This window comes from Microcaecilia unicolor, chromosome 7 (genome assembly GCF_901765095.1).
Source record: "Microcaecilia unicolor chromosome 7, aMicUni1.1, whole genome shotgun sequence".
Taxonomy (NCBI): Eukaryota; Metazoa; Chordata; class Amphibia; order Gymnophiona; family Siphonopidae; genus Microcaecilia; species Microcaecilia unicolor.
In genome coordinates, this window is record NC_044037.1 from 181,990,768 (window position 1) to 182,015,595 (window position 24,828).

General features: G+C 42.1%; 1 protein-coding gene across 1 annotated transcript in view; it reads right to left on the minus strand.

Annotated features, from left to right (window-relative positions):
• The window catches only part of TSPEAR (thrombospondin type laminin G domain and EAR repeats), a 149,991-nt gene that overhangs the window by 52,105 nt on the left and 73,058 nt on the right, over positions 1-24,828 (minus strand). Inside the window, exons 5-6 of the mRNA XM_030209633.1 lie at positions 20,778-20,937; positions 17,720-17,851 (exon numbers count right to left, since the gene is read on the minus strand). Of these exons, the coding sequence (XP_030065493.1) occupies positions 17,720-17,851; positions 20,778-20,937 (292 nt within the window). The remainder of the gene's footprint in view (positions 1-17,719; positions 17,852-20,777; positions 20,938-24,828) is intronic.

Sequence of the window (24,828 nt, forward strand, 5' to 3'; positions counted from 1 at the left end):
CCTTATATCACCGTCTACAATTGCCTTTTGAAAAATGTAAGTCTCTGCTAAAAGTATACTGTTTTTCCCTGGCCCTCCCACCCACTCTGCAAGATCAACTCCTATTACTTTCTTTCTGACCGAGCTGTAGATTTATGAAAGAATGAGAAGAGTATAGTATAGAACTTCCCTCCCCTTATGCTGTTTCTCCCTGACTCTCCTTTGTTCTAAATTATAATTTTTCCTCTCCCTTTATTTCCTTCTGTTTATTTCTCATAAATGCAGTGTTGCGGTGCTCTTCAATGTAAGGCCCAGGGGCCAATAGCGGCCCCTGGAGACCTCTGAAGCGGCCTTCCTCATCATTCTGGTGTTTGTTTGTTTGTTTTCTCTGCTACTGTCCGCCTCTATCCAAGCTTGTGACAGAAATGGGAAAAAGGATGGGGGAGAAGAGCCACATACTTCAAGTCAAAAGGGTGGCGGAGTGGCCTAGTGGTTAGACACTGGTCTTGATAAGCAGAAGTGCCCGGTTTAAATCCCACTGCTGCTCCTTGTGATCTTGGGCAAGTCATTTAACCCTTTTTTACCTCAGTTACAAACTAAGCCCTCCACAAACAGAAATACCCAGCGTACCTGCATGTAACTCACCTTGAGCTACTACAGAAAAGATATGAGCAAAATCCAAATAAATAAAGCATTTCTCAATAGACAAAGAGAATATATTTTCAAATGCCCACCTCCTTGAGGAAACCCTGATGAAAAGTTTGAAGATGGGCTGATGGGAATGGATATCATCGACACCCATTGATAAGTAGTGTCGTGGTCCCACATGGGAAGATATTTGGCAGCACTCCTTTAACTTATTCGGATCCAAAGAGGGGCATAATCGAACGGGGCGCCCAAGTTTTCCTGAGGGCATCCTCACAGGACGTCCCCGCGAAGGGGTGGGAAAACCCGTATTATTGAAACAAGATGGGCGTCCATCTTTCATTTCGATAATACGGTTGGGGACGCCCAAATCTTAACATTTAGGTCGACCTTAGAGATGGTCATCCTTAGAGATGGTTGTCCCCGGTTTTCAGCGATAATGGAAACCGAGGATGCCCATCTCAAAAACGACCAAATCCAACTCATTTGGTCATGAGAGGAGCCAGCATTCGTAGTGCACTGGTCCCCCTGACATGCCAGGACACCAACCGCGCACCCTAAAAGGCACTGCAGTGGACTAACTGATGCACTAACTGAATGGAAAAAGCCCTTCCCTTAGCGATTCGGAAAGGAACGGGCATGCATGAAGGAAATTGCATGCAAATGAGCTGCTCACTGTTAGCTCATTTACACACGATTTCCTTCCTAAGGAGGGGAAGCCAGTGCAGAGCAGTCAAGCATTATGCGTGGCTGCTCTGCGCATGCCAAAGATGTCTTCATACATGCAGAGAAGCTGTGTGTATAAATAAATTGCTATCTACAACCTTAGAAAAATACCAGGTGAAAACATCCAAGTGCTTGTCAGGGACATCTTTTTTTTTTTAAGAGTATAGGTGAAAGACCTCCAAAATGTGGCTGTTTCTGTGAGAAGGATGCCCATGCCTGGATGTTTTTGTGAATGCTTTTGCTATGCCTCTGACACCCTTTATTTATTTGGATCACAAGTAGCAACAGTGGAATCTGAACTGGCCACCTCTGGATTGCAAGACCAGTGCTCTAACCACTAGGCCACTCCTCCACTCCCTTGAAACTTGGCTGGCCCTGTGGGGGAGAGGCAGTTCAGGACATCCAAAATGTTTGAAAGAAAGACGTCCACGCCTTCGCTATGCCTCTGCTGACACATACATACCTCCCCCCCACCCCCACCCCCAGGGACCTGCATACTGCTACGATGGGCCTGACTATGACATTTCAGGCTGGCAAAAAAAGTTTTTTTTTTTTTTTTTTATTTATTTATTTATAAATTTTTACAAACAATTATTCAAGATATAATTATTCAAGATATAACTTGACGGATAGCATTATATCATAGGAAAGAAACAATAAGAAAAAAAAAAAAAAAAAAAAAAAAAAAACATTATGTTAAAGAAAATATTTTCTGATACAATACTCAAGTCCTAACAATAAGGAGATCCAAGATCCTGTTTTTGGGTTTAAAAAATTTCCTTGTTTCCTGATCTCTCTAGAGAGACTCAACGTAAGCGAAAACAGTTCCTTATTATGAGACCAGCAATTCAACAGTTGGGAGGTGTTTTCTTTCTGAGATACCCATGCAAATGTGTTGTTAGGATTGACTCTGTTAAATATGTCTTTTTAGATCCTTCTCAGCTCTCGGCCTTTATAGCGTCCAAAAGAACATCTAGTAGCCTTAGAGAAAGTTAGCACTCTCTTCACAAGTACTTGATTTCCTTTTTTTGTATTTTGAAAAAAAGTTTTTAAAGTTGTTTTTTTCGGGGTGGGAGGTGGTTAGTGACCACTGGGGGAGTCAGGGGAGGTCATCCCCGATTCTCTCCGGAGGTCATCTGGTCAGTTCGGGTACCTTTTTGAGGCTTGCAAGCTTATTTTCGAAACTGATCGCCGGCCATTTCCCGACATAAATCGGGAGATGGCAGGCGATTTCTTAAAAGCAGCGAAATCGATATAATCGAAAGCTGCTTTTTTGACAGCATCGCCGCTTTCCCGTCGCCTCGCCGGTGAAAGTTCAAGGGGGCGTGTCGGCGGCGTAGCGAAGGCGGGACATGGGCGGGCATGGGTGTGGCTACCAGATGGCCGGCTTTCGTGGATAATGAAAAAAAAAAGCGGCGTACAGCAGTATTTCGCCAGGTTTACTTGGTCCTTTAATTTTCACAACCAAGCCTCAAAAAGGTGCCCCAACTTATCAGATGACCACCGGAAGGAATCGGGGATGACCTCTCCGTACTCCCCCAGTGATCACCAACCCCCTCCCACACTAAAACAATAAAACTAAAAACCTTTTTTGCCAGCCTGTATGCCAGCCTCAAATGCCGTACCCACCTCCATGACAGCAGAATGTGTTCTATCCTCTGACAGCCTTTCCCTGGTTGTGATGTGGCTCTCGGATGAGTGTGATACCTTTTCTGTTAGGTGCACTGCAGAGTCACATCAGCAATGCATTGTGGTGGGTGTAGAGTAGTGGGCTCTACTCCCCTGGTGCTTTTCCCCCTGCTAACTGGGTCAGAGTGTGCCCTGTTTTCATAGGCGGTCGGTGGCCCAACTGTTTGGGGAGGCTAAAGGGGCGGGGTTAGGGGCGGGGCCAGGGGTGGAGCTTAAATCCATAATTGTCTGATAACACACAGAAAAAAAATAAAAATAAAAATGTAAGTCACAATTAATACCTTTTATTAAATTTAGATATTAGATATGTATCATATGTCAAAGGATAAAGTGGTTGCTCAAAGCATATACTAACCACAATCGCTCAACTGCAAAACACTATGCACAACTTTGTGCAAAAACACACTCAGAACCTTACTGTACCATAAATATTACACTGGGCAGACCCTAATACACCATATACCACCCAAATGGACAACATCACAGACCGTCAACAATATGAAACAAGAGATCATATCACAATTCTCATGTCATATACAGCCACAAAACATCCTTTTAGGGTGGAAATTCACAATGAGCTCCTTTTATTAATGATCAGATAGAGAAAACAGTTTTCAAATTTCAATTTTGGCACAGTATAAGTCATCACAAACAAAATATAGGAACCCAGAGCATTAGGGGCTTATAGCCCATTTAGTTATGTTTAAACAAAAAGAGATCTGCATGAAACAAAATATTATTTTTTTTATTTTGACTTAAACCTTCAGAGTCAGCACCTACCTCTCCTGAAATCCAATGTGCGCTGCGTGCCACAATTTCCTCTTCTTGAATTATTATGGTCTGGGTCTGGGAAGGAAGTGGGAACACCTCAGACAACCATTGTAACCAGCCTTGAACGTTGAGCCTTCCCTTCCCTACTTTGACGGCCCCTCCCGTGCGGAACAGGAAGTTGCATTGCTCTCGGGTAGGGAAGGCTGACTGGCTGAGAGCCTGCACATCATGAATATCCCACCCGCTCCGCCGATCCATCTCGCCCCTTCCCCGTGCAAGCTCTGACTGTCCCCACGATCCCCGGCCCGCGTCAACGCAAGAAGAGGAGGAGGAGGGACGCAGCGCGCCGGAACTGGGCATGGCGCTCAGCTGATGGTGAGCCGGCCGGCAGCGCTCAAAGCACTGCAGAGAGGATGGACGGATGGTGAACGGATCAAGAAAGACGGCGTGTCGGGCCGGCGTCGCGTCGGAGATTGAGACTGCTGCGGGCGGCTGGGGAGGCTTAGCCTCCCCAAGCATCTTATACCGGGCGCCTATGCCTGTTTTGTTTCCGGTAGTCTATGAGGTAGTGGCCATTTTTGTAAGCCAGTTTTAGATCCCTTTCATGTGTTACCCACGTTAGAGAACTTAGTTATTACCTTGAATGTTGCTGAAAGAGGGCATTGTACACCTTCTGCCAGCTCTGACCTACTGCTAATCTCAGTACCAGGGAGACTGTTTGCCAGTGGGGCACAACCTCTGATCTGCAGTTAACTGTGAGTAAACGTGCTTATTCAAATAAAGGACTTTTTCAAAGAGATTAGTCTTCAGGTGTCAACTGGTGTGCCAAGGTTATACAGCAGCAACAAGTCCTAGAGGCCTGCATGTATGCAGGTCCCTGGAGCACTTTTAGTGGGTACCGCAGTGCACTTAAGGCAGGTGTTACGTTCCTCGCCTGGTTCCAGGCATGCGCGGCCGATTCGCCGGCGAGGCGCGGTCCGGCAGAGATAGCCGGCTATTCTGGATGTGGTTCTCCAGGATAGGTCGGTTTCTGTTTCCTATTTCTGGCAGCCGTCATCTTGGTTGGATCAATGTCCGCAGCCATCTTGGATAGCTCACGAGTCAGCCATCTTGGATAGATCTTATCCTAGGAAGCCATCTTGGTGTTGATTAGCTTCAGGAAGGAAGCCCATATTTGGACGTAGGCATCTCTGCTGATGGGGGCAGCCATCTTGAATCAACTGCACATGTTTGAGATTGATTCCAACACTATTTAAAGCCCTGCCTTCAGTCCTTCATTGCTTTGGCCTCAATTGTTCTGAGGAGTTGTTGTTGGAGTGCTGTTTGCCGATTATCTTCTGTTCCTGGTTTCCTGTGTTCCAGACCCTGGCTTGTTTCTCGGATATTGCTTGTTTGCTGCCTGCCTTGACCCTGGACTGATTTTGACTTTTCTTTGCCTGTTGGAGTACTAGTTCTGGACTGTGTCTGTTTGCTGCCAGCCTGGTCAGCGGCTGTGCAACCCCGCCGGTTCCAGAAGTCCTGGTAGCCACCTGCAGCTGGGAGCTCAACTCCTGGTGAACGGTGGTTGCTTTTCAGGTGAAGCTTGGGGTTGTCTGGCTGCCTGACTGAGTGCATGTGGGAGCTTTTTCTGAAGTCCACCGCACTGACCCCTAGGGTGCCCAGTTGGTGTCCTGGCATGTCAGGGGGGCCAGTGCACTACAAATGCTGGCTCCTCCCACGACCAATGCCTTGGATGTTGCCGGGTTTGAGATGGACGGCAGTTTTTTCCATTATCGCTGAAAAACAAAACCAGCGATCTCAACACCGGCGAACTCTGGCATTTGGCTGGGCTAAACCATATTATCGAAAAAAAAAAGATGGCAGGCCATCTTTTTCGATAATACGGTTCTGGCCAGCTGTTGCAAAGCTGCCAAAATAGATCGCTGGCCATCTATTTCGCTGGCGACGTTCGATTTTGCCCCTCTTGGTCGCAAGAAAAAATGGACCAAGTAAAGTCGCCCAAGTGCTCATCAGGGATGCCCTTCTTTTTTCCATTATCGCTCGAGGACACCCATCTGTTAGGCACGCCCCAGTCCCGCCTTCACTACGCCTCCGACACACCCCCAGGAACTTTGGTCTTCCCCGTGACTGAAATCAGTTGGGGACACCCAAAATTGGCTTTCGATTATGCCCATTTGGGCGACCCTGAGAGAAGGACGCCCGTCTCCCAATTTGTGTTGAAAGATGGGTGCCCTTCTCTTTCGAAAGTAAGCCTGAAAGTGGCCTGTTGAACAAAAGTATGAAAGATTTGTTGAATAAAAGCATGAAAGATGGGGTGGAAAGCTCCATGATTACAACAAGCTGTTTTAACACTAAACCAAATCTCCTGAGGCATGAGAAATTTGACGGACATTAAACATTAGCCAAAGGCAGGCTCCAGAAAGTCTGTGGGCAATAAGGGGGAGTAGTAAGTGAAAGCAGATGTTCTGCACATGATTAACAGTTTGTGGTATTCAGAGACTTGCACAGGAATGTTGTATGAGAGAATTGGTCAGATGCCAAAGAAGAACGATATAAAAACAGATTGGAACAAAGAGGTAGCAAGCATTTTGAATTTTTCTTTGTCTGTATATAGATTTCTCTCTCTGTATATAGCATTCTGATTTCTTTGCTTTACATTGCTTTGTTTTGATCATTCATTCTGGCTTGTATATTGCTTATCAAGAAATGCTTCCTGCAATAGCCCATTGAGCTATTCAGTACAATTGTAAATAAACTGTTTATATTAAATATGAAATTTGTCTGGCCTTCTCTACAAAAGTGGCGGCATCCTTTTATACAAAAGTGGCGAGCCAGCCAGGAGTAGGCCGCACACGGAAAAGAGAAGGCGAGACGAAGGACAAATTAAGTTGTTGTTAATGAAGTTTTTTACAGGATTGAAAGCAAAGCAAGCGTTGTTTAAACCTGATGATTTCTGTGCTCCACTGATGTGGGATTGATCAAACTACTGAAGTGGACATACGGGTGACTCCTGAGCTTGCTAAAAAGAGAAATAAGAAGACGCGTGAGTAAGCTTACACTGTGGCCTTATTACTGGTATATTTGTTTAGTTTTGTAGTTTTCTGTTTTGTATATTTTCTTGGTTTAGGTGCAGTAGTATATTTTTGTAGGTTGTGGCTCTATAGGAGAAATTGTAATAGTCAGAATAAAAGGGAAAGGGGCAGATAAGAAAGAAAAGCCTCCTGTATATGCTATGTATTTAGATTTAGATAGTTCAAAAAAATGCTCCCCTTTGCAGCATGTCATAGAATTATTCCCATTAGAAAAAAAACAGATTGAAAAAATACATGACAAATGGGTCAAATATGATGCAAAAGATTCTGTTTTGAGCTGGTCTCAGGATGGATCGTTTGATCGTCCAAAATTATTATCTCTCCTGAGCTACTTACAAGAAAATAAAAATAAAACTAGGCAGAAGAAAAGCTTAGAGAAGCATCTTACAATTTGGAATTTATTTTCTTTAGCAGCAGACCTTTTTCATGCTGATGTAGATAGGATACAAAAAGAGGCAGAAAGAAATAATCCCCCATCATATGAATCTAGCAGGGACACGTTGTGCCCCATAAGGGCGACTGATAAAATGAAGGAATCAAAGTCAAAGCGCCCTGTGCCATGCGCTGGGTATTCGGCTCTTGATGACCCCCCCAGTGATTCAGAAAGTGAAAAGGGAGGGGATAATGAGGACAGTGATGTGGGGACTGGGGAACAGAAAAAGGAAAAAAAACGGGTGAGACAGAAAGAAAAAGGAAAATCTAGTGCAGAATCAGGCACTTACCCTGATTTGAAAACCCTAATTACATCAGAACAATATGACTTGGCAACACAATTTGAAATTGAGGGACGACTGCGGATGTACTCCGAGCCTCCCATGACCATGTCAACCCCAACTCATAAGCGAACAAAAACTATGCCAACATCTTTAACCCCAGGGCCCCCCAGGCCAATTTTTCGAGGCACGCATGTGGCTGCAGAGCTTATGAGACTGAATAATACTAGATATGGTGAGGAATGGTGGGGGGCTACTAGACACTTGTTAGATGTAAAACGGCTCCCCTTGCCGTGCGATGAAAATGGTCCTAGTACACATGAGGACATTCAGGAATTATTAGAGGTTGTCAACAAAAATTGCCCGGGTATAGGGACTGGAACATTTGTAAAAGAGGGATTGGAATTCTGGGATAATTGGTTCCACCAAATAAAACGTGATTTGGAAGAGGAAGGTAAACAGGAGATTTGCAGCGCTTTAGATAGTAGTGCTTTACACATGCCAGTTATGACGCGCTTAGACGCAGCTGGCAATCGAATACAACAGTACAAACCATACACCCCCGTAGATGTTACAACTTTAGTTGCAAAAATTCCCAGTATAGTGAAAGGAGCTCGTATGTGGTTAGATGGGATAGAACAGGCAACTGCAGGGACTCAATTGACTATTGGAGATTTTAAAGCCCTGTGTGCAGCGTCAGGTATTAGTATTTCTCAACTGGCAGTGCAGTGTGGATATCAGCGCCTGCCATCACATACTGTGGATGGGGATGTATACGCAGGGAATAGTAAGGCTGCTCTTTCTGCAGCTCTGCATGTGATGTATCCAACCCCGATTGATTTTTCAGCCATAACAGCAAATAAATGGGACCCTAAAACTGATTTTTCGGCACATTTGACAAAATGTATAAATTTGTATAAGGCTCAAACAGGGCAAGATGCAGATGTGGATCATAATGTAGCAGTATTTTTACACCTATTTATGTCCACACTGCCTGATAATATGCGTAAAAATTTAGACGCTGTCATTGCCCTGTCCTCAAAGCCATGGCCAGAAATAAGAGAGACATTGATGCATTTTAGTAATGTGCATCGTAAACTGATAGAGACCCCACAGAAAGAACAGGCTAAATTAACTTCTAAGTTAATGACTATGCAGTTAAAGGATTTGGAAAGCAAGGAACAGGATAGAAATAAAAAACAGGAAACAATGGTGATGCCCTCTGCCTCACCTCCACAGGTCATTTACTATGTACAACCGGGATATAGCCGGCCGTACCAACCAAGGGGACGAGGCATGGTTAGAGGCAGGGGTAGGGGTCGAGGGATGCAAGGATCAGGACTATCACCTAATAGAAGGGCACATGTACAATGTTGGGGATGTCAGCAATTTGGTCACTATGCTTCAGAATGTTATCAGAATGCAGGAATGCCCCAAGTACAAATGCAGACGCAGCAAGGATTAATGCCACAAGTAGTAGGGATACCTGCGAGTGCCCCGCAGACTGCAATACAGCAGCCAGCGACGCAATCACAGGGACCAGGAGCGGCAGTACAGAGACAGGGTACTGTAAATGCTTTTCCAACTTGGCAGAATATTCCAGACCAATGCTATTGACTGGAAGCAGACCAGTGTCAGGAAGAGGGAATGATTTTCAGGTTAGACACAAGGGAACCCTTTATTACATTGACAATTGGCAAATATGGAACTCCTGTGAGATTTTTGATAGATAGAGGGGCGAGTACCTCTGTATTGTGTGCAAAACCACAGGGAGTTAAACTTTCAAATCAGTATAGAACAACAGTGGGATTTACGGGGATAGAACAAAGAAAAAGGCTAACAGAACCCACTCTGGTGCGCTTGGAATGCCAACCGCACGGTTCAAGGGAGGCTGTGGTACCCTTCTTAGTGGCACCTGATTGCCCAGTAAATTTGTGTGGTAGAGACTTATTGTCTCAATTAGGATTGTGTTTAGATTTTGGAAATAAAGAAATACCAAGTTTGCTCACCATGGTCCAGCAGTTGAATAATGAAAATAAAGTAAGGGTTATGGAAGAATTACCACAACATATTTGGAGTACAAGTGATTCACCATATGGACTAGCCGTAAATGCAAAACCCCATAAGATAGAATTAATAGAAGGGGCAAAGGGGCCGAAGCAAGACCCTTACCCCATACGACCTAAATTAGTATCCAAAACCCTGGAACACATTGGTAAATTATTGAAATGTGGTATTATTGAACCTTCAGTATCCCCGTACAATACCCCATTGTTTCCGGTTCCGAAAGGGGAAAACAATGTAAGGATAGTACATGATTTAAGAGAGCTAAATGAGATTACAAGAAATCAATTTCCGATTTGTGCAAATCCTGCTCTCTTTTGCATACCCAGAATATATATGCATATAACACTGTTATTGACTTGTCTAATGCATTCTTTTCAATACCTCTTCATCCAGAGTCTAGGGATTTGACGTCATTTATAGTACAGAATGAGGCATACAGGTGGACTAGGATGCCTCAAGGCTTTACTGATAGTCCATCGGTATTCTCAAAACAACTAATGATGGATTTAAAGGATTTCAGGAGTCAATTGCCTGACACGGTGTCATTGTTTGTCTATGTAGATGATATTCTACTGTCTGCTGAGACTGAAACAGAATGTCTAGAATGGACTAGAAAATTATTTTTGTTATTAGGAGAGTTAGGATATAAATGTAACAAGGAAAAATGTGTTATAGCTCAGTCTACTGTCACCTTTTTAGGACAAAATGTTTCAGCAGAACATAAGGTCATTATACCGGAAGTTATATCTATTTTAAATGAGACTCCGGTACCGCAAACAGTTACCCAGTTACGTGCTGTTTTGGGAATGTTAAATTACTGCAGACAATGGATACCAAATTATACACAAAAAGTAATGAGACTTTATAAACATTTGAAACTGCCCGCAGCCACACCAAAGAATACACTAATTGTATTGGAAGAACAGGATAAGATGGTATTGGCTAAGATTGTGAGGGATTTGTTATCTCCAGGACCTTTAGCAGTAATAGATATCCAATCACCTGTGCATTTGTGGGTAAAAGACATGGGAAACAGTTGGGCAGCTATGATTAATCAAAATAATGAAGTAAATGCACCAGTAGCTTTTTTGTCAGGCTCTTTTAATCATGTGGAGAAGGGAATGAAAGAAATACCAAAGTTACTGACAGCTATAGTGGCTGCAGTAGGTAAATGGAGAGCACAAATGCCTTTTGTTCCTATTGTAATACATACCAACCACACGATTAAAACGCTGTTGAGCCCTAGCCAGACGGCATTGACAGCCACTAGATTTGGAAAATATCAAGCAGTACTTTTAGGACAAGATATAAGAATAATACCATTAACTAAAGAACAGAGAAATAAGATAGATCTGCTTTTTCCTGTCGATCAAGAGGGTGAGATTGATACTATAGAAATCCCTACATTTCACTGTCTTACTTTTGAACCCTTATCTGATGGATTAATATGGTTTACAGATGGAGCTTGTGAAAGGACTGTTGCAGGCTTTGCCTGCATGCAGGTAGATGAGAATCTAAGAAAGATAATGCAAGTACAATATAAAACCCCTCCTGATCAGACTGCACAGCATGCTGAACTTTTAGCCGTTAGTACGGCCTTACAACACACTGATATGACTCAAAATGTCACTATATATACTGATAGTGGTTACGTTGCAAGTTCACTACAGTATCATATATTAAAATGGCAGCGTAGGGGGATGATAACCAGTGCAGGTAAAAATCTACAACATTACACATATTGGAAATTGCTGTTTGAAATATTGGCAAGAAGGGAACGTGAAGGTAGAAAAACTGCAGTTGTGTGGACCCCGGCCCACACTGAAAGGCCAACCTTTGAGGCACTAGGTAATGCAATGGCTGATGCAGCAGCAACGGAGGTGGTTAAGCAAAGTGAAAAGATTTTGTATAATACTAGACAGACACAGGAAGGGCCACTTACGAATGTAGATAAGATTGAAATGTGGCAGCCAGAGGGACAGGAAAGTGAAAAATGGTTGAAGAGAGGATGTATGAAATTGGGAAGTGAATGGTTTAATGCAGAAGAAGGATTACCTTGTATGCCAATGAGCCAGGCGATTAAGGTATTGATTGGGTGGCATGCAACCATGCATTGGAACAGAGAAACAATGAGGCAACAATTTGAGCAAAGATTTTGGACTTTAAAAATTGATAACCTGATTCAACAGGTTGTGCAAAATTGCATGGTATGCAATATTAACATACCTAAACGAGGTCCTAAAATATCACCTGGGACACTTCCAATACCAGAAGGCCCAGCAAAAGAATGGTATATCGATTTCACCGATATGATTGTTCCAGTGCAGGGAAAAAGATATTTGTTAGTTTGGGTGGATGCTTTTTCAAGGTGGATAGAAGCATTTCCATGTAAAAGGGAGACAGCACATGAAGTGGTACAATGCCTGGTAACTCATATTATGCCAAGACATGGGTGTCCGTCTAGAATAATTTCTGATAACGGGACACATTTTAATAACAGTGTTTTGAAAGAAATGGAAACGATTATGGGTTTAACACACAGAAAAGTATCAGTGTATCGCCCCACCTCCAATGGTTTGGTGGAGCGCTACAATGGTATTTTAAAAACTAAATTGAGAGTATTACTGAAGGCTTTAAACAAGGAAACAGCAGGTAAACCATATACCTGGCTTGATTTGTTACCATTAGCTTTGATGGTTATAAGGGCCCAACCTAATGGGCGTACAAAATTGTCCCCATTCCAAATTCAGACAGGACGTCATTTCTTCCCGATGCAGACAGCAAGTACTGATAGCACAACTCAGTACTGGCAAAAGCTACAACCTATGTTGAACCTGACAAGTGATATGATCCGAACAAATGTAGCATCACAGGCAGGGACTACTAATGATGTTTGTGCTTTTAAAGTAGGTGATCTAGTACTGCGAAAGAACTTTACACATAAAACATGGAAAGATCCTGTGTATGTAGGGCCTTTTGCTATCACGGCCCTTACTCAGACCGCTGCCCGTCTGGAAGGTCATACTTCTTGGATACATTTAGCAGATATTCGACGAATTAATAACATTGAAATGGACAAAGAATAAACAAACATCATGTCCCTAAACATGATGGTATTGGACTGTTGGTGTTTGTTAATGGACAATGAACACATATGAGAATAGACTTGTTACAGTGGCCAAGATGTTGAATTTGACTGATTGTATCATATGTGCCCACATCCTTGTCCTTGCCAGCTATGATGTATGGGACTACAATGATAAAATTGAGTGGGCACCATGACTGTGATCCCAATAATACCTGTGTAAGGGATGATGAAAACCTTCATTGGACAAATGAGACTATTTATAAGCAAGCCTTGCTTATGGACAAGTACCCACAGACATCATGTTGGTGTCTGATTAATAGTATGACAACTGAACACATTCCCCTGATAAAGTGCACTTACACGCAGAATGTTGTAACAACTGATTTAATGAATGTTATGCTTTTAATTTGTGTAATTTTTAATGCCACATCAGCTAATGAAAAGTAAGAATGAATGACAGTGTATTCCCCTGTGATGAAGCTCACTGTCCTATAAATTATATACCTCAAAAGATATAAATTTTGTACCCTAGTACAATTGAATCTGTTTAATGCTGTGTAACATGTGTATTAGCATGTTTGCAAAGATGTGCCAGGATGCTTTTAAAATAACAATGATAACTGAAATCAAGAATAAATAGAACTTTAATATGTCAGCCAAAAATATTGAAAAAGCGTGCAGAAACTGAATGCCACAAACAAAGGGGGGAGGAAATTTAGAAGGGAGGTAAGGAAACAGACTGGAGCTAAAACAGATGTTTGAGTCCTGGAATACCAGGCCTCAAAAGGGAGGATTTGTTGAACAAAAGTATGAAAGATTTGTTGAATAAAAGCATGAAAGATGGGGTGGAAAGCTCCATGATTACAACAAGCTGTTTTAACACTAAACCAAATCTCCTGAGGCATGAGAAATTTGACGGACATTAAACATTAGCCAAAGGCAGGCTCCAGAAAGTCTGTGGGCAATAAGGGGGAGTAGTAAGTGAAAGCAGATGTTCTGCACATGATTAACAGTTTGTGGTATTCAGAGACTTGCACAGGAATGTTGTATGAGAGAATTGGTCAGATGCCAAAGAAGAACGATATAAAAACAGATTGGAACAAAGAGGTAGCAAGCATTTTGAATTTTTTTTTGTCTGTATATAGATTTCTCTCTCTGTATATAGCATTCTGATTTCTTTGCTTTACATTGCTTTGTTTTGATCATTCATTCTGGCTTGTATATTGCTTATCAAGAAATGCTTCCTGCAATAGCCCATTGAGCTATTCAGTACAATTGTAAATAAACTGTTTATATTAAATATGAAATTTGTCTGGCCTTCTCTACAAAAGTGGCGGCATCCTTTTATACAGGCCCCAGCTTCAAAATTAGTGAAGATCACTGCAGTGTTGGGTTCACATGTCCTTTCATTCAGTTCTAGGTATTATCTCCCCCCTCCCCCATTTAAATTCGAACTTGTAAACCACTTTCATTTTTTAAAATATTTTAAATATTTGTGGTATATCAAATACATTGAAGTTGAACTTGGTTTATGTGTGTAGAAAACCTCTTCTAAAATTACCTTATCAGTTATACACTTAAAGGTGTGTGTGGTGAAAAGCAGACACATACTTTTCCTTGACACAGGTTAGGTAGAAATTTGGAGGAGGAGCAGAGTAATACAGTAAATGATGGCAGATAAAGACCCGCATAGTCCATCCAGTCTACCCAACAAGGTGCCAGAGCCGTGCCTGTCAATCTGTGCGGGACCCAGTCACCCATGCCTAAACACTGGTTGTCAAGTCTCCACCATGCCAACTACATAGGCAGCCAAACATGATAAGTCTTGGAGACATGCTAAGTCTTGGAGGAGTAGCCTAGTGGTTAGTGTAGCGGACTTTGATCCTGGGGAATTGAGTTCGATTCCCACTGCAGCTCCTTGTGACTGTGGGCAAGTCACTTAACCCTCCATTGCCCCAGGTACAAAATAAGTACCTGTATATATGTAAACCGCTTTGAATGTAGTTGCAAAATACCACAGTAAGGCAGTATATCAAGTCCCATTTCCCTTTCCATTATAACCATATATCATTCACAAATATTGCTAATAGTATTCAACTTACCAGTCAAGATGTCTTCCTCACTCGCAGCATATGACAATAAAGTGATCTACAACACTGGAGTTGCTGAAGCTTCACCTGTCTTATGCCATTTGCAGGACACAGACCATAGAAGCCTGTCCAGCCATAACAACATGAGCAGATTCATAAATGAATGTGTAGTTTATAAAATACATAACTATGTGTGTATTTGACCCGTGAACATTTATACCTACTCCCAGATGTAAATGTACACAGGTATATTTTAGCCAAGATTCTGCAGGTTTTATAAGGCTATTTTGTAAAGGCACATGCGGCCTGTTACTAAAGTGTGCTAAGGTTTTGGTTTAGGTTTATTAGCACTTAATATACTGCCTTGAATGCCAGCCAAGTCACAGCAGCATACAATAACTACTTAGAAATTGCAGAAAGGAACTCTATTAAACTGATGGGGCAGAAGGATAAAAGAGCAATACAAAAAACAAGACATAATGAGAACAGACAGCATCACGAGATCCCGCAAACCCTAAGCTACCAGGGAATCGTTGAAGGCAAGTAAGCTGCTTAGCACACACAAGTGACAGCAAGCACAAAGCTGTGTTCCTACTCTGTATGATGAATTTCTCTGTATACCACACATCAAGATTGGTAGATAGGACTCTTACTGCTTTTATGTCCCTGCTCACATAAGCCACGTGATAATTCAACTGGCATGCTGTGTACTTAAACACAAAAGAAAATAAATGTATTTTATATGATAATCCATGAAAATCAAAACTGAAACACTGAAGGCCACACAGGCCACGTGTCCTTCACAAAAAAATTTGAGTCCACAGAATTAGGTTTTCTGCTCCTCAGATTTTGTGTGTGAAGTCAGAAGGAGGGCAGTTCTAGAACAGTGCAGCCAGATTTACGTACCAAGAATGCATATAAATGACCAGAATACTGACATATATATAAGTACCGTATTTTCACGTGGATACCCTCGGATTCTATATAGCGCGCCTAGAGATTGGCGCCAATATCGGTGCAGGTTCTATAACAATGCACCCAATTTAACAAGCTTAACAAGCTAATGAGCACTGATAACAGCACTTAACAAGCAATAATGAGCACCAATTGGCACTGATTAGAATTTAGGGGCACAACTTGTTAAGCGTATTCTGTAACGATGCACGCTGAACTTCTAATGTGCGCAGGTAAAAATGGGTGTGGTTATAGGCTGTGAAATGGGCATTTTGTAGGCATTTCGAAATTTAGGTGCCTATAGAATATGGCCCAGTGTTCCTAAATCTATGTGCTGGGATTTACACCACATTTTTGTTGGTGTAAATGGATGTGCGTAAATATAATCGGTGCCTAAATTTAGGCACCGATTATAGATTATGCTTAGATGGCTCTGATTTCAGCGTCAATTTTTTTTACACGCCATATATAGAATCTCCCCCATAATGCATCCACGCATATAATGCTCAAATGCATATAATGTGCACAAATTGATTGTGGATGTTTAAAAAAACTCTCATATAACACACTCACATGTACAATGCCACATTTTATATGTGTGAAAATACCTTTTCTCTCCCCGGAGTCTTCCACCGTGATCTGTCAGCGCCTCCTCCTCCTTCAGCTTCTCCACATCTTCCTGCTCAAGTTGGCAGTAGGACTGCTGCCTTTAGGCTCCCCCTCCTCAGAGTTCTCCCCTTGGCTACCTTTGGACTTCCTACTGTCCACTCTGTTCTCCCCCAACCCCCACAGCCCTCAGTGCTTCTGGCTCTATGAATAGCATAGCTTGCAAGGTTGATTGCAATTGCATTATTCATATACCGCAGCAATGACTAACTGGTAGTTTTGAGACATGTAGGGGTATCCCTTTTGTAGGCCTGAGGCCTGGATAGGCCATGAACCATTTTTTCTGAACTATATTATCATGGATTCTACATGATTTCCTGGCAACACTGTGCAAGATAACATCATCCAAGAACAAAGACCACCTGCACTAGCACTCCAGTCTGAATATCGACATAGCTGGTTTCAAAAATAAAGCAGGTATTCCACGTCGGTCACCGGAATCGGCCAGGCATTGAATATCCAGGTTTAGCGGTAACCACAAGAGTTAGCCAGGAGTTAGTAGTTGTGTGATCACATTTACATTTTCATATCTATCTGTATATATATATATATATATATATAGTGTGTGTGTGTGTGTTTAATTCTCAGTATTTTTTGTATCTTGCTTGCCATATTTGCTTATTTTTATTATCTATAATAAATAATATATATTTTCACATTGGTATTATTCTTTCATTGGGGACAGGTCAGCTAGGACCATAGGGTCACCTTAGGTGCACTCATACCTCTTGCAATATGAGTCCACAGTAATTACTATCTGAGGGCCCTGGTTACTAAGCCATGCTTTAGATATGCTAGCAACAAATTAGTATATGCTAACTCTAGAGACACCCATAGGAATATATGGGTGTCTCTAGCGTGCACTAATTTTTAGTATGCACTAAAAACGTTAGTACACCTTAGTAAACAGAGCCCTGTGTGATTTATTGTCATTATATATGCACCTACAGATACCACAGGTTAGTCACATTCAGTGGGGAATTAAGATGTAGTAAAAGCCCAACTTTTACCACACCTTAATAAATGCCCTCCTTTGACCCTATAAAATTGTCAAGCTTCTCCTCCTCTTTTACAAAGATTAATGACACTGGTGTAATTATGTAGAAAACATTGCTCAAAATATGTATGGCCAATGACTTTATGATAGTCAATATTTTTAGTCACAACTCCATGACTGTGAATTTAATCCAAATCAAAATTTGAAACGGAAGTATACTTCCCCCAGTTCAGTTCTCTTACCTTCTAGCACTGAAATCCATTGAAGACCATCACATAAATAAAGGTCCCTCCTGGAAGCATCAAACCAGAATTGAGCACTTTCTGCCTTTGTGCAAGGAGGGTGTACTCCCAAATTAACCTTCATAACAGCTTCTGAACAAACAACAAAAACACAAGGTATACCTTCTTCATGTCATTTTGGAAGGGGCACAACCAGGATTTAGTTACTAGGAAACTGATTTCAAAGAAGTAGAATGATACAATGAACACATGGGTCCATAAAACCATAGCTAAAAATCCCTGGTTTACTCTATCCCAAAGCTGCATGTTATTAGTCCCTGGATTCTATATATGGATCTCAAAATTGTGCATTAAAAAATTGGGCGTGCCCAATTTGCATGCAAAATTTAATTGAGTAATGAGCCTATTAGCACCAATAATTGGACACTAACAATCAATTATCAGCATTAATTGGCAACAATTTGAATGTACACACACATCTTAAAAGATTTGCGCATATATCTCTTAGGGGTCCTTTTACAAAGGCGTGCTGAAAAGTGGCTTGCGGTAGTGTAGGCGTGGGTTTTGGGTGTGTGCAGAATCATTTTTCAGCGCGCCTGTAAAAAAGGCCTCTTTTTTTCCCAGAAATGGACATGCGGCAAAATCAAAATTGCCGCGCGTCCATTTTGGGTCTCTGACCTTACCGCCAGCCATAGACCTAGTGGTAAAGAATTTGGTAAGGACCTACTTGCATCCGATGCCACTTGGCACACGTCCACTACGTGCATCCGAAAATAAAAATAATTTTTCTGATGCACATAGCGGACTCGCGCAAAAAAACGAAATTACCGCAAGAGCTACATGGTAGTCAGGCAGTAAGTCCATTTTGGCGCACGTTGGGCGCGCGTAGGCACTTACGCGGCTTAGTAAAAGGGGCCCTGAGCGTGCAACTGAAAAGGGGGTGGGGCCATGGGAGGGTCAGGGGTGTTCTCTAAAGATTATAGAATTCGGGGGATCCGTGCCTAATTTAGGCACAAGGATTTACACCAAGTTTCAGTTGGTGTAAGTCCTCGCATCTAAAAGTTGTATGTGGATCCTGGCGCAACACACTATTCTATAATTGGCGACCAACTCAGAGCGCCATTTATAGAATAGCACTTAGCACTCTTTTTTTTCAGTGCCATATAAAGAATATGGCCCTATATGTCTGGGAACTAAAAGGAGCGAGGTGGCCAAAAACAAAGACATAACCACAGGACCAAATAAGACTGTGGTTATGTCTCCATTTTTGGCCACCTCCACTCCTTTCGATTCCTTTGTATAGTGTGCAGAGATTTCTCTTCTCTGTGTTGGTATTGCAATATGTAGGAACAAGTCTTCTACTTTAATTTGTGTTTGGTCCAGGGTTGATCCTGCGAATGCATTATTATAGAAAACAGCCAAGGAGCTTCGTGAGGTCTACAGTCCTGTCTAGAAAGGGCTGATATTCAGGTACAGCATAGCCAGCATACTTACTATACCTAAATGTACACTGCTTTGATAGTTTTCAGGCTAAATTAAGTAGAGATGTGCAGCCCAAAATTTTTCATTTTATATTGTTTACCATGTCGCTGACAGGAATTTTTTTTTTACGTTGTTATTTTATTTTCTCTATTTTATTTTATTTTTCATCATGGGAACACTCTTTCAGAAACAGTGTGCACTTTTTCAGAAAACGTGCACATAATTCTGAAAGACTTTGCACTGTTCCAACAGTGTGTAATTTTGCAAGGAGTGTGCACTTTCCATGGAGAACACACAATATTTGTTAAGAGTATATACTGTTTGCAAAGAATGTGCATTCTTTCCAAAAGCTAATACTCTTTCTGACCAGGGGACACTATTAATGACACAGAATTATTTTTTCAGTTTTCTTCCTGTCGTTTCAGACCAAACAAATGACACAAAATAACATGGGAAATGTCCTTCATATTTCCTATTTCATTTCAAAACAAATGCACATCCCTAAAATTAGCCTGCAGAGATATATATTTGTTAGTGTGCTTTTGGTTTCTAAGCATGTCTTTAAAAAGTGTATGCTTAATGGATTTAATGCAAGTTGAATCAATTAGTACATATTAAAATTCTAGTGCATCAAAGTTTTATTACAAGAATGTGTGAAACAAACCACCAAACTCAGAAAATCAAGAAAAAAAGCCCAAACTGAAAACGAACCAAAAATGATTGTTCTGTGCACATCCCTACTAACTAGTTAAGTTGGTAACACTGAATATAAACACTTAAAATTAACTTGATTATTTATCTGGTTAAATTTAAATCAGGTATTTTCCTAACTGGACTTACTTTAACCAGCTAATGCCGATGCTCAGTGTTATCTTGGCAAAATATATTCATGTCCCCAGTATGTTTCTCTCTCTCTCTCTCTTCCTATTTAACTGGTTAACTTTTGTCTGGATGACACCCTTTGAAGAATGGTGCCTCACTTCTGCCCCCCATAAATTGTCTGGGCAAAAGTTGACGACTGTGGAGCAGGATTTTTAAAAGTTTTGAATTGTCCAGTTACCCAGATAAATAAACCTCATCTTGCCTAACTCACAGTCCTGTATGTAGTGGAGAATTTTTGAACACTGAGCTCCTAAACCACCAACTTGCTTCCATTTTGTGTCAGAATAAAAGCAGCTTAATACATACTACTACTACTTAACATTTCTAGAGCACTACTAGGGTTACGCAGCGCTGTACAGTTTAACAAAGAAGGACAGTCCCTGCTCAAAGGAGCTTACAATCTAATACATCTGACCCATAACTGGTCTCCACAGATTCATATCACCATAAGAAGCTGATTACCTAACAGATCCCCACAGAAACAACAGGAAATGGAAAGTGACTGTAAAATACTGGATTCCAGCAGATTCATAGAATCGTCCAATGGATCTATATCTTTCTATCAGTGTGCATTGTAAGTATACAAAATATGCCCACTGAAAGACCAATAAGAGTTCTCAATTGTTTATTAATTTCTAGTTTGATCACAGCAAATCCCTTTACTCTTGTACCATTCCCCCAACAAACTACTGACCATAAGGATGTGTCACAAGCACCTCGTTGCTTTCTGTCTTGACTGGAAGTTCCTGTAGGACTGTGGGGATGGAAAGCACAGCTAGTTTGGGGTTGCTACTTGGGCATATTCTCAGGGTGGCATCAGATCCTGGTAATAGGACTAGCTGTCTTAGCAATCCCTGAAAAGACAAGAAAGATAGGGAGTTCAGAACACAAACCCCATGTTAAGTGGAAAAATGGTAGGGCCCCGGTCATAAGGTATTTGGTGATGAACTACAGCCTGTTTATAGAGAATGAAAACAGACTCTGATACCCAGAAAGATCAAATGACTCTGTTCATGTTTCTAGTATCTGGAAAATGCAATGAATTTTGCAGATATAGATATATCAGCATATAACAATGATGGTGGGATCCAAGATATTTCACCATGTTATCAGCGAATCCATGCTATATTGGGTCTGGAGTGTAATATGTAATATTGAAAAAATGGGATCTAACCATTGACTACATTCAGGCAATCTTGTGTTATACAGAGCTGTGTTATATGGGATCTACCATGTACTTTTTACTTTCTTTGAAAATGTGAGACAGTTAGTTTTGCTGATTTGCAGCAGTTGGGCAGAACCACCATTTATATCCTAGAAATGCTTATCTAATGTCTCTGATTCATACATTCTATGTGTTTGGTCTCCAGTTCTATTTCTGTGTATAGCAGTGTTCTTCATTGCAAGGCCCGCGGGGCCAGTGTCAGCCCCCACTGAATGTAGGTATGGCTCCCTAACACTCTTCCCTCAGTAAACACACTCTGCCCCACTCTTTTTTTAAAGCTTGCTGCTGATGCTACCTGCAGAAGAACTGTTTTGTTTTGCTTTGGAACCACGCCACCCTCAATGAATTTGAGCCATGCAGTTTCCAAACATCTATGTTATTCTCACAAAACAATGCAAACCATGATGTAATTTGGATACTGCATGGCTCAGACTCACTTAGAGCCAGATGATGGTGACAGAAAACTGAGTAGCTGTCCCAGAAGTGGCATCAGCAGCAAGACTCTGTGGAAGATGAGGGAGCATTTGCAAACCGAATGGGGATCTAGGTTGGAGAGATAGAGGACAGGATGATGGGAGTTGACATTGGCTAAGATAGGGTTGGAAGAGGGCGTGTGTTGGGAAAACAGTTTGGGGGGAGAGTGCGTATTGGCGAAGAAAATATGGGCTTAGGGAGATGAGTCTGAGGAATCAGACTTCATTTTATTGACATATGTTGATCTGAGTATGCTTGAACAGTTGGACTGGATGCATCATTTTGTTTCACTGCTCAGGGCACTTTCTGTCAATGGTTCTGGATCTTACACTGAAGTCCTGTTGCCAGTGTGGCCCCTGTTTGAAAAACAGTGAAGATCAGTGTTATATAGGACTTGTTGTGGGGACCCCAGGACAAGCTTGAGACAGGCAGCTCCTTATGACTCTGGGCAAGTCACTTAAACCTCCATTGCCCCATTAAGCCGCATTGAGCCTGCTATGAGTGGGAAAGCGTGGGGTACAAATGTAACAAAAACAAAAACAAACAAACATTTTGGCCTAAGGCATCTGTCTGTCCCCTTACCCAAGTCATGGTCCTTTGAAGATTGCTACTGACTACCTCTGCTCACCAGAAAGCATTCTCCCAGATGCAGACCCTGGAATATCTACTGATATGCACCTCGCAATGCTCACCCTCCCATCCATCTTAGCTATATTCACCCCTTGCCTTTCACTTGCAACATAAGCTTTCTCTTTGCTGAACTCTTTTTGTTCCTGTCACCGTGCACAATATTACACCACTTCCATGAGGTCTTCTTCCCCTGACCACCATCAGATTCATACCCCTACCACAATCACTCATGCCCCCTCCTACTGATAAAGCTCCCAAAGCTACGTGTCTCACTGCCCGGGTGCCTCATTTTTCCAACTTCTGCAGTTGCCTGGGCCCTAGTACACTGCTTCTTATGCAGCAACCCAGAACAATCATGAGGACACCTTCTCCTTATCCTCTTGCCACCAAGGTATGCCCAGTTGGCTTGTGCTCTACTCTCCACTTCATTCTGATTACACATCTGGCCTACTCCAGCTGACATGGCCTGTGCTCTAACACTTTTACTCACTCCTATGCTTCAAGCCCTTTATTTGTCAAACAATGCTCACCCACCCCATGCCACACACAATTCTCTGGCCACCATATACCTACACACTCCCTTACCTGCCCCATGCCCTCTTCACCTGCCACCTACCAAACTATAGGGAGAGAGAGAGTTCCCATGTAACATTTGTTTGAAGGATAGACAAAGAGTGCCTGGATCAGTTTGGGGAGATAGAGTGAGCATGGATTGGTCAGGGAAGGAAGACAGTGCAGGCTCAGGTTAGGGAATGACTGCTTCAGATGATCAGGAATGAAGAAAGAGAGACAGTGAGAACTGGTGAAGAGAGTGGCTTGACAAAGATGACTGTTGGGCCTCATGATGCATTCACAGGCAGTGTGCTGAGTTCCTGTTTTTCCAGGCGCTATGGGAAACGGAATATTGTGTAGCAGTAGTGGCGTACCAAGGGGGGGCAGTGGGGGCGGTCCACCCCTGGTGCAAACCGCTGGGGGGGTGCCACGACGCGCGCCTGTTGCCCTGTCTCCGAGTTCGCAATTCGCATGTGTTCACTGCTCCCTCTGAGTCTGCCCCGGAACAGGGCTCACACTTTCCACCACAAGTGTACCGGTTAGAGTGGGATATGGGCCTGAGTCCCCTTCTCTACAGTCCCCTGCACCAACCACTAGGCTGCTGCAGGGACCTGCTTCCTGCTTGACTGGGTATAACATCTGAAGTGGTCATAGAGGCTGGTATGTACTATTTCTTTCACAACTTTGGGAGGTGGGAAGAGGTCATTGTCCATTGGAGGAGTAAGGGAGGGTCATCTTGTTATTTAGGGCACCTTTTTGTGACTTAGGTGTGATTGAAACAGGTCTAGACCAAAACATCTAACTTTTAACCTTGGACGTTTCTGCTTTTTTTCCATTATGGCAGAATAACATCTATGTTTTGGAAATGCCCAAATCTCACCCCCAATATGCCTTCTTGTGATTTGGATGCACTATAGAGAAAAACATTTCAAATCCAAGTTTCAAAAATCACGCTTTGGACTTTTTTGGAGATAAACATCCAAATGCCATTTATGCCATTTTTGAGATGTTTTCCTCTTTTGAAAATGAGCCATTTATTTTTGTAATTATATTGTTTCTAGTCTCTGGTTCTGTTTCCGTCTGGTTGTGCTCTGAACTCTGTTTCCAGATTCTCTTGTCCATTTTCTATTTCTTTTCTCTCCTCTCTTCTTCACTTCCTGCCCTACATTCACTTTGGCACTGATCTTTCTTGTTAAGTTTTCTTCCATTTTCCTTCCTCCTTCTCAAATCTAATTTTCCATCTTTTCCCTTTCCCTCCATCCATTTTCAGCAATTCCTTCACCTCCCCTCCATCCATTAGGTTTGGAAAGCCAGAATATTTTCATTTAGTTGTTTCTTGTATCATTTCCAGGAATTTTCATTTTATTTTTTTCTTGACCAATTTGTCATTATGAGAGTAATGTCATTAAGAGTGTACATCTTTGCAAATACAGTATGATGCTGATTATTCGAATGCCAATCAACTGGATGTCCAATTATCCAGACCAACAATCTGTTTGTGTCTGTCAGCATCGGAGTTCTTGCCGGTGAGTCAGCTGATACAGTGAAGGATTCAGTGCCACTGCAGCGAGTGGGTCTTTGCATGTTGGGAGGTGGACGGGTCAGTCTGATAGTGTGGATCATGAGGGTTTGTGAGAGAAAGTACAGCACTGCAAGTCTTTGCACTCGTGCTTTTTTGCAAGGTTAACTAATTTATTAATTTTTGTGCTTTTTGTGCTTTTGGTATAGGTTTGTCTAATCATCTGGATTTATGGTTACCCAGACCACCCCCTGCCGAGGATGGTCCAGATAATCGGAATCATACTCAGGGGTGTGCTGGTAAATTTTTAACAGGCTCTTTCTCCAGCTTTGCAGTTGGAAGGGC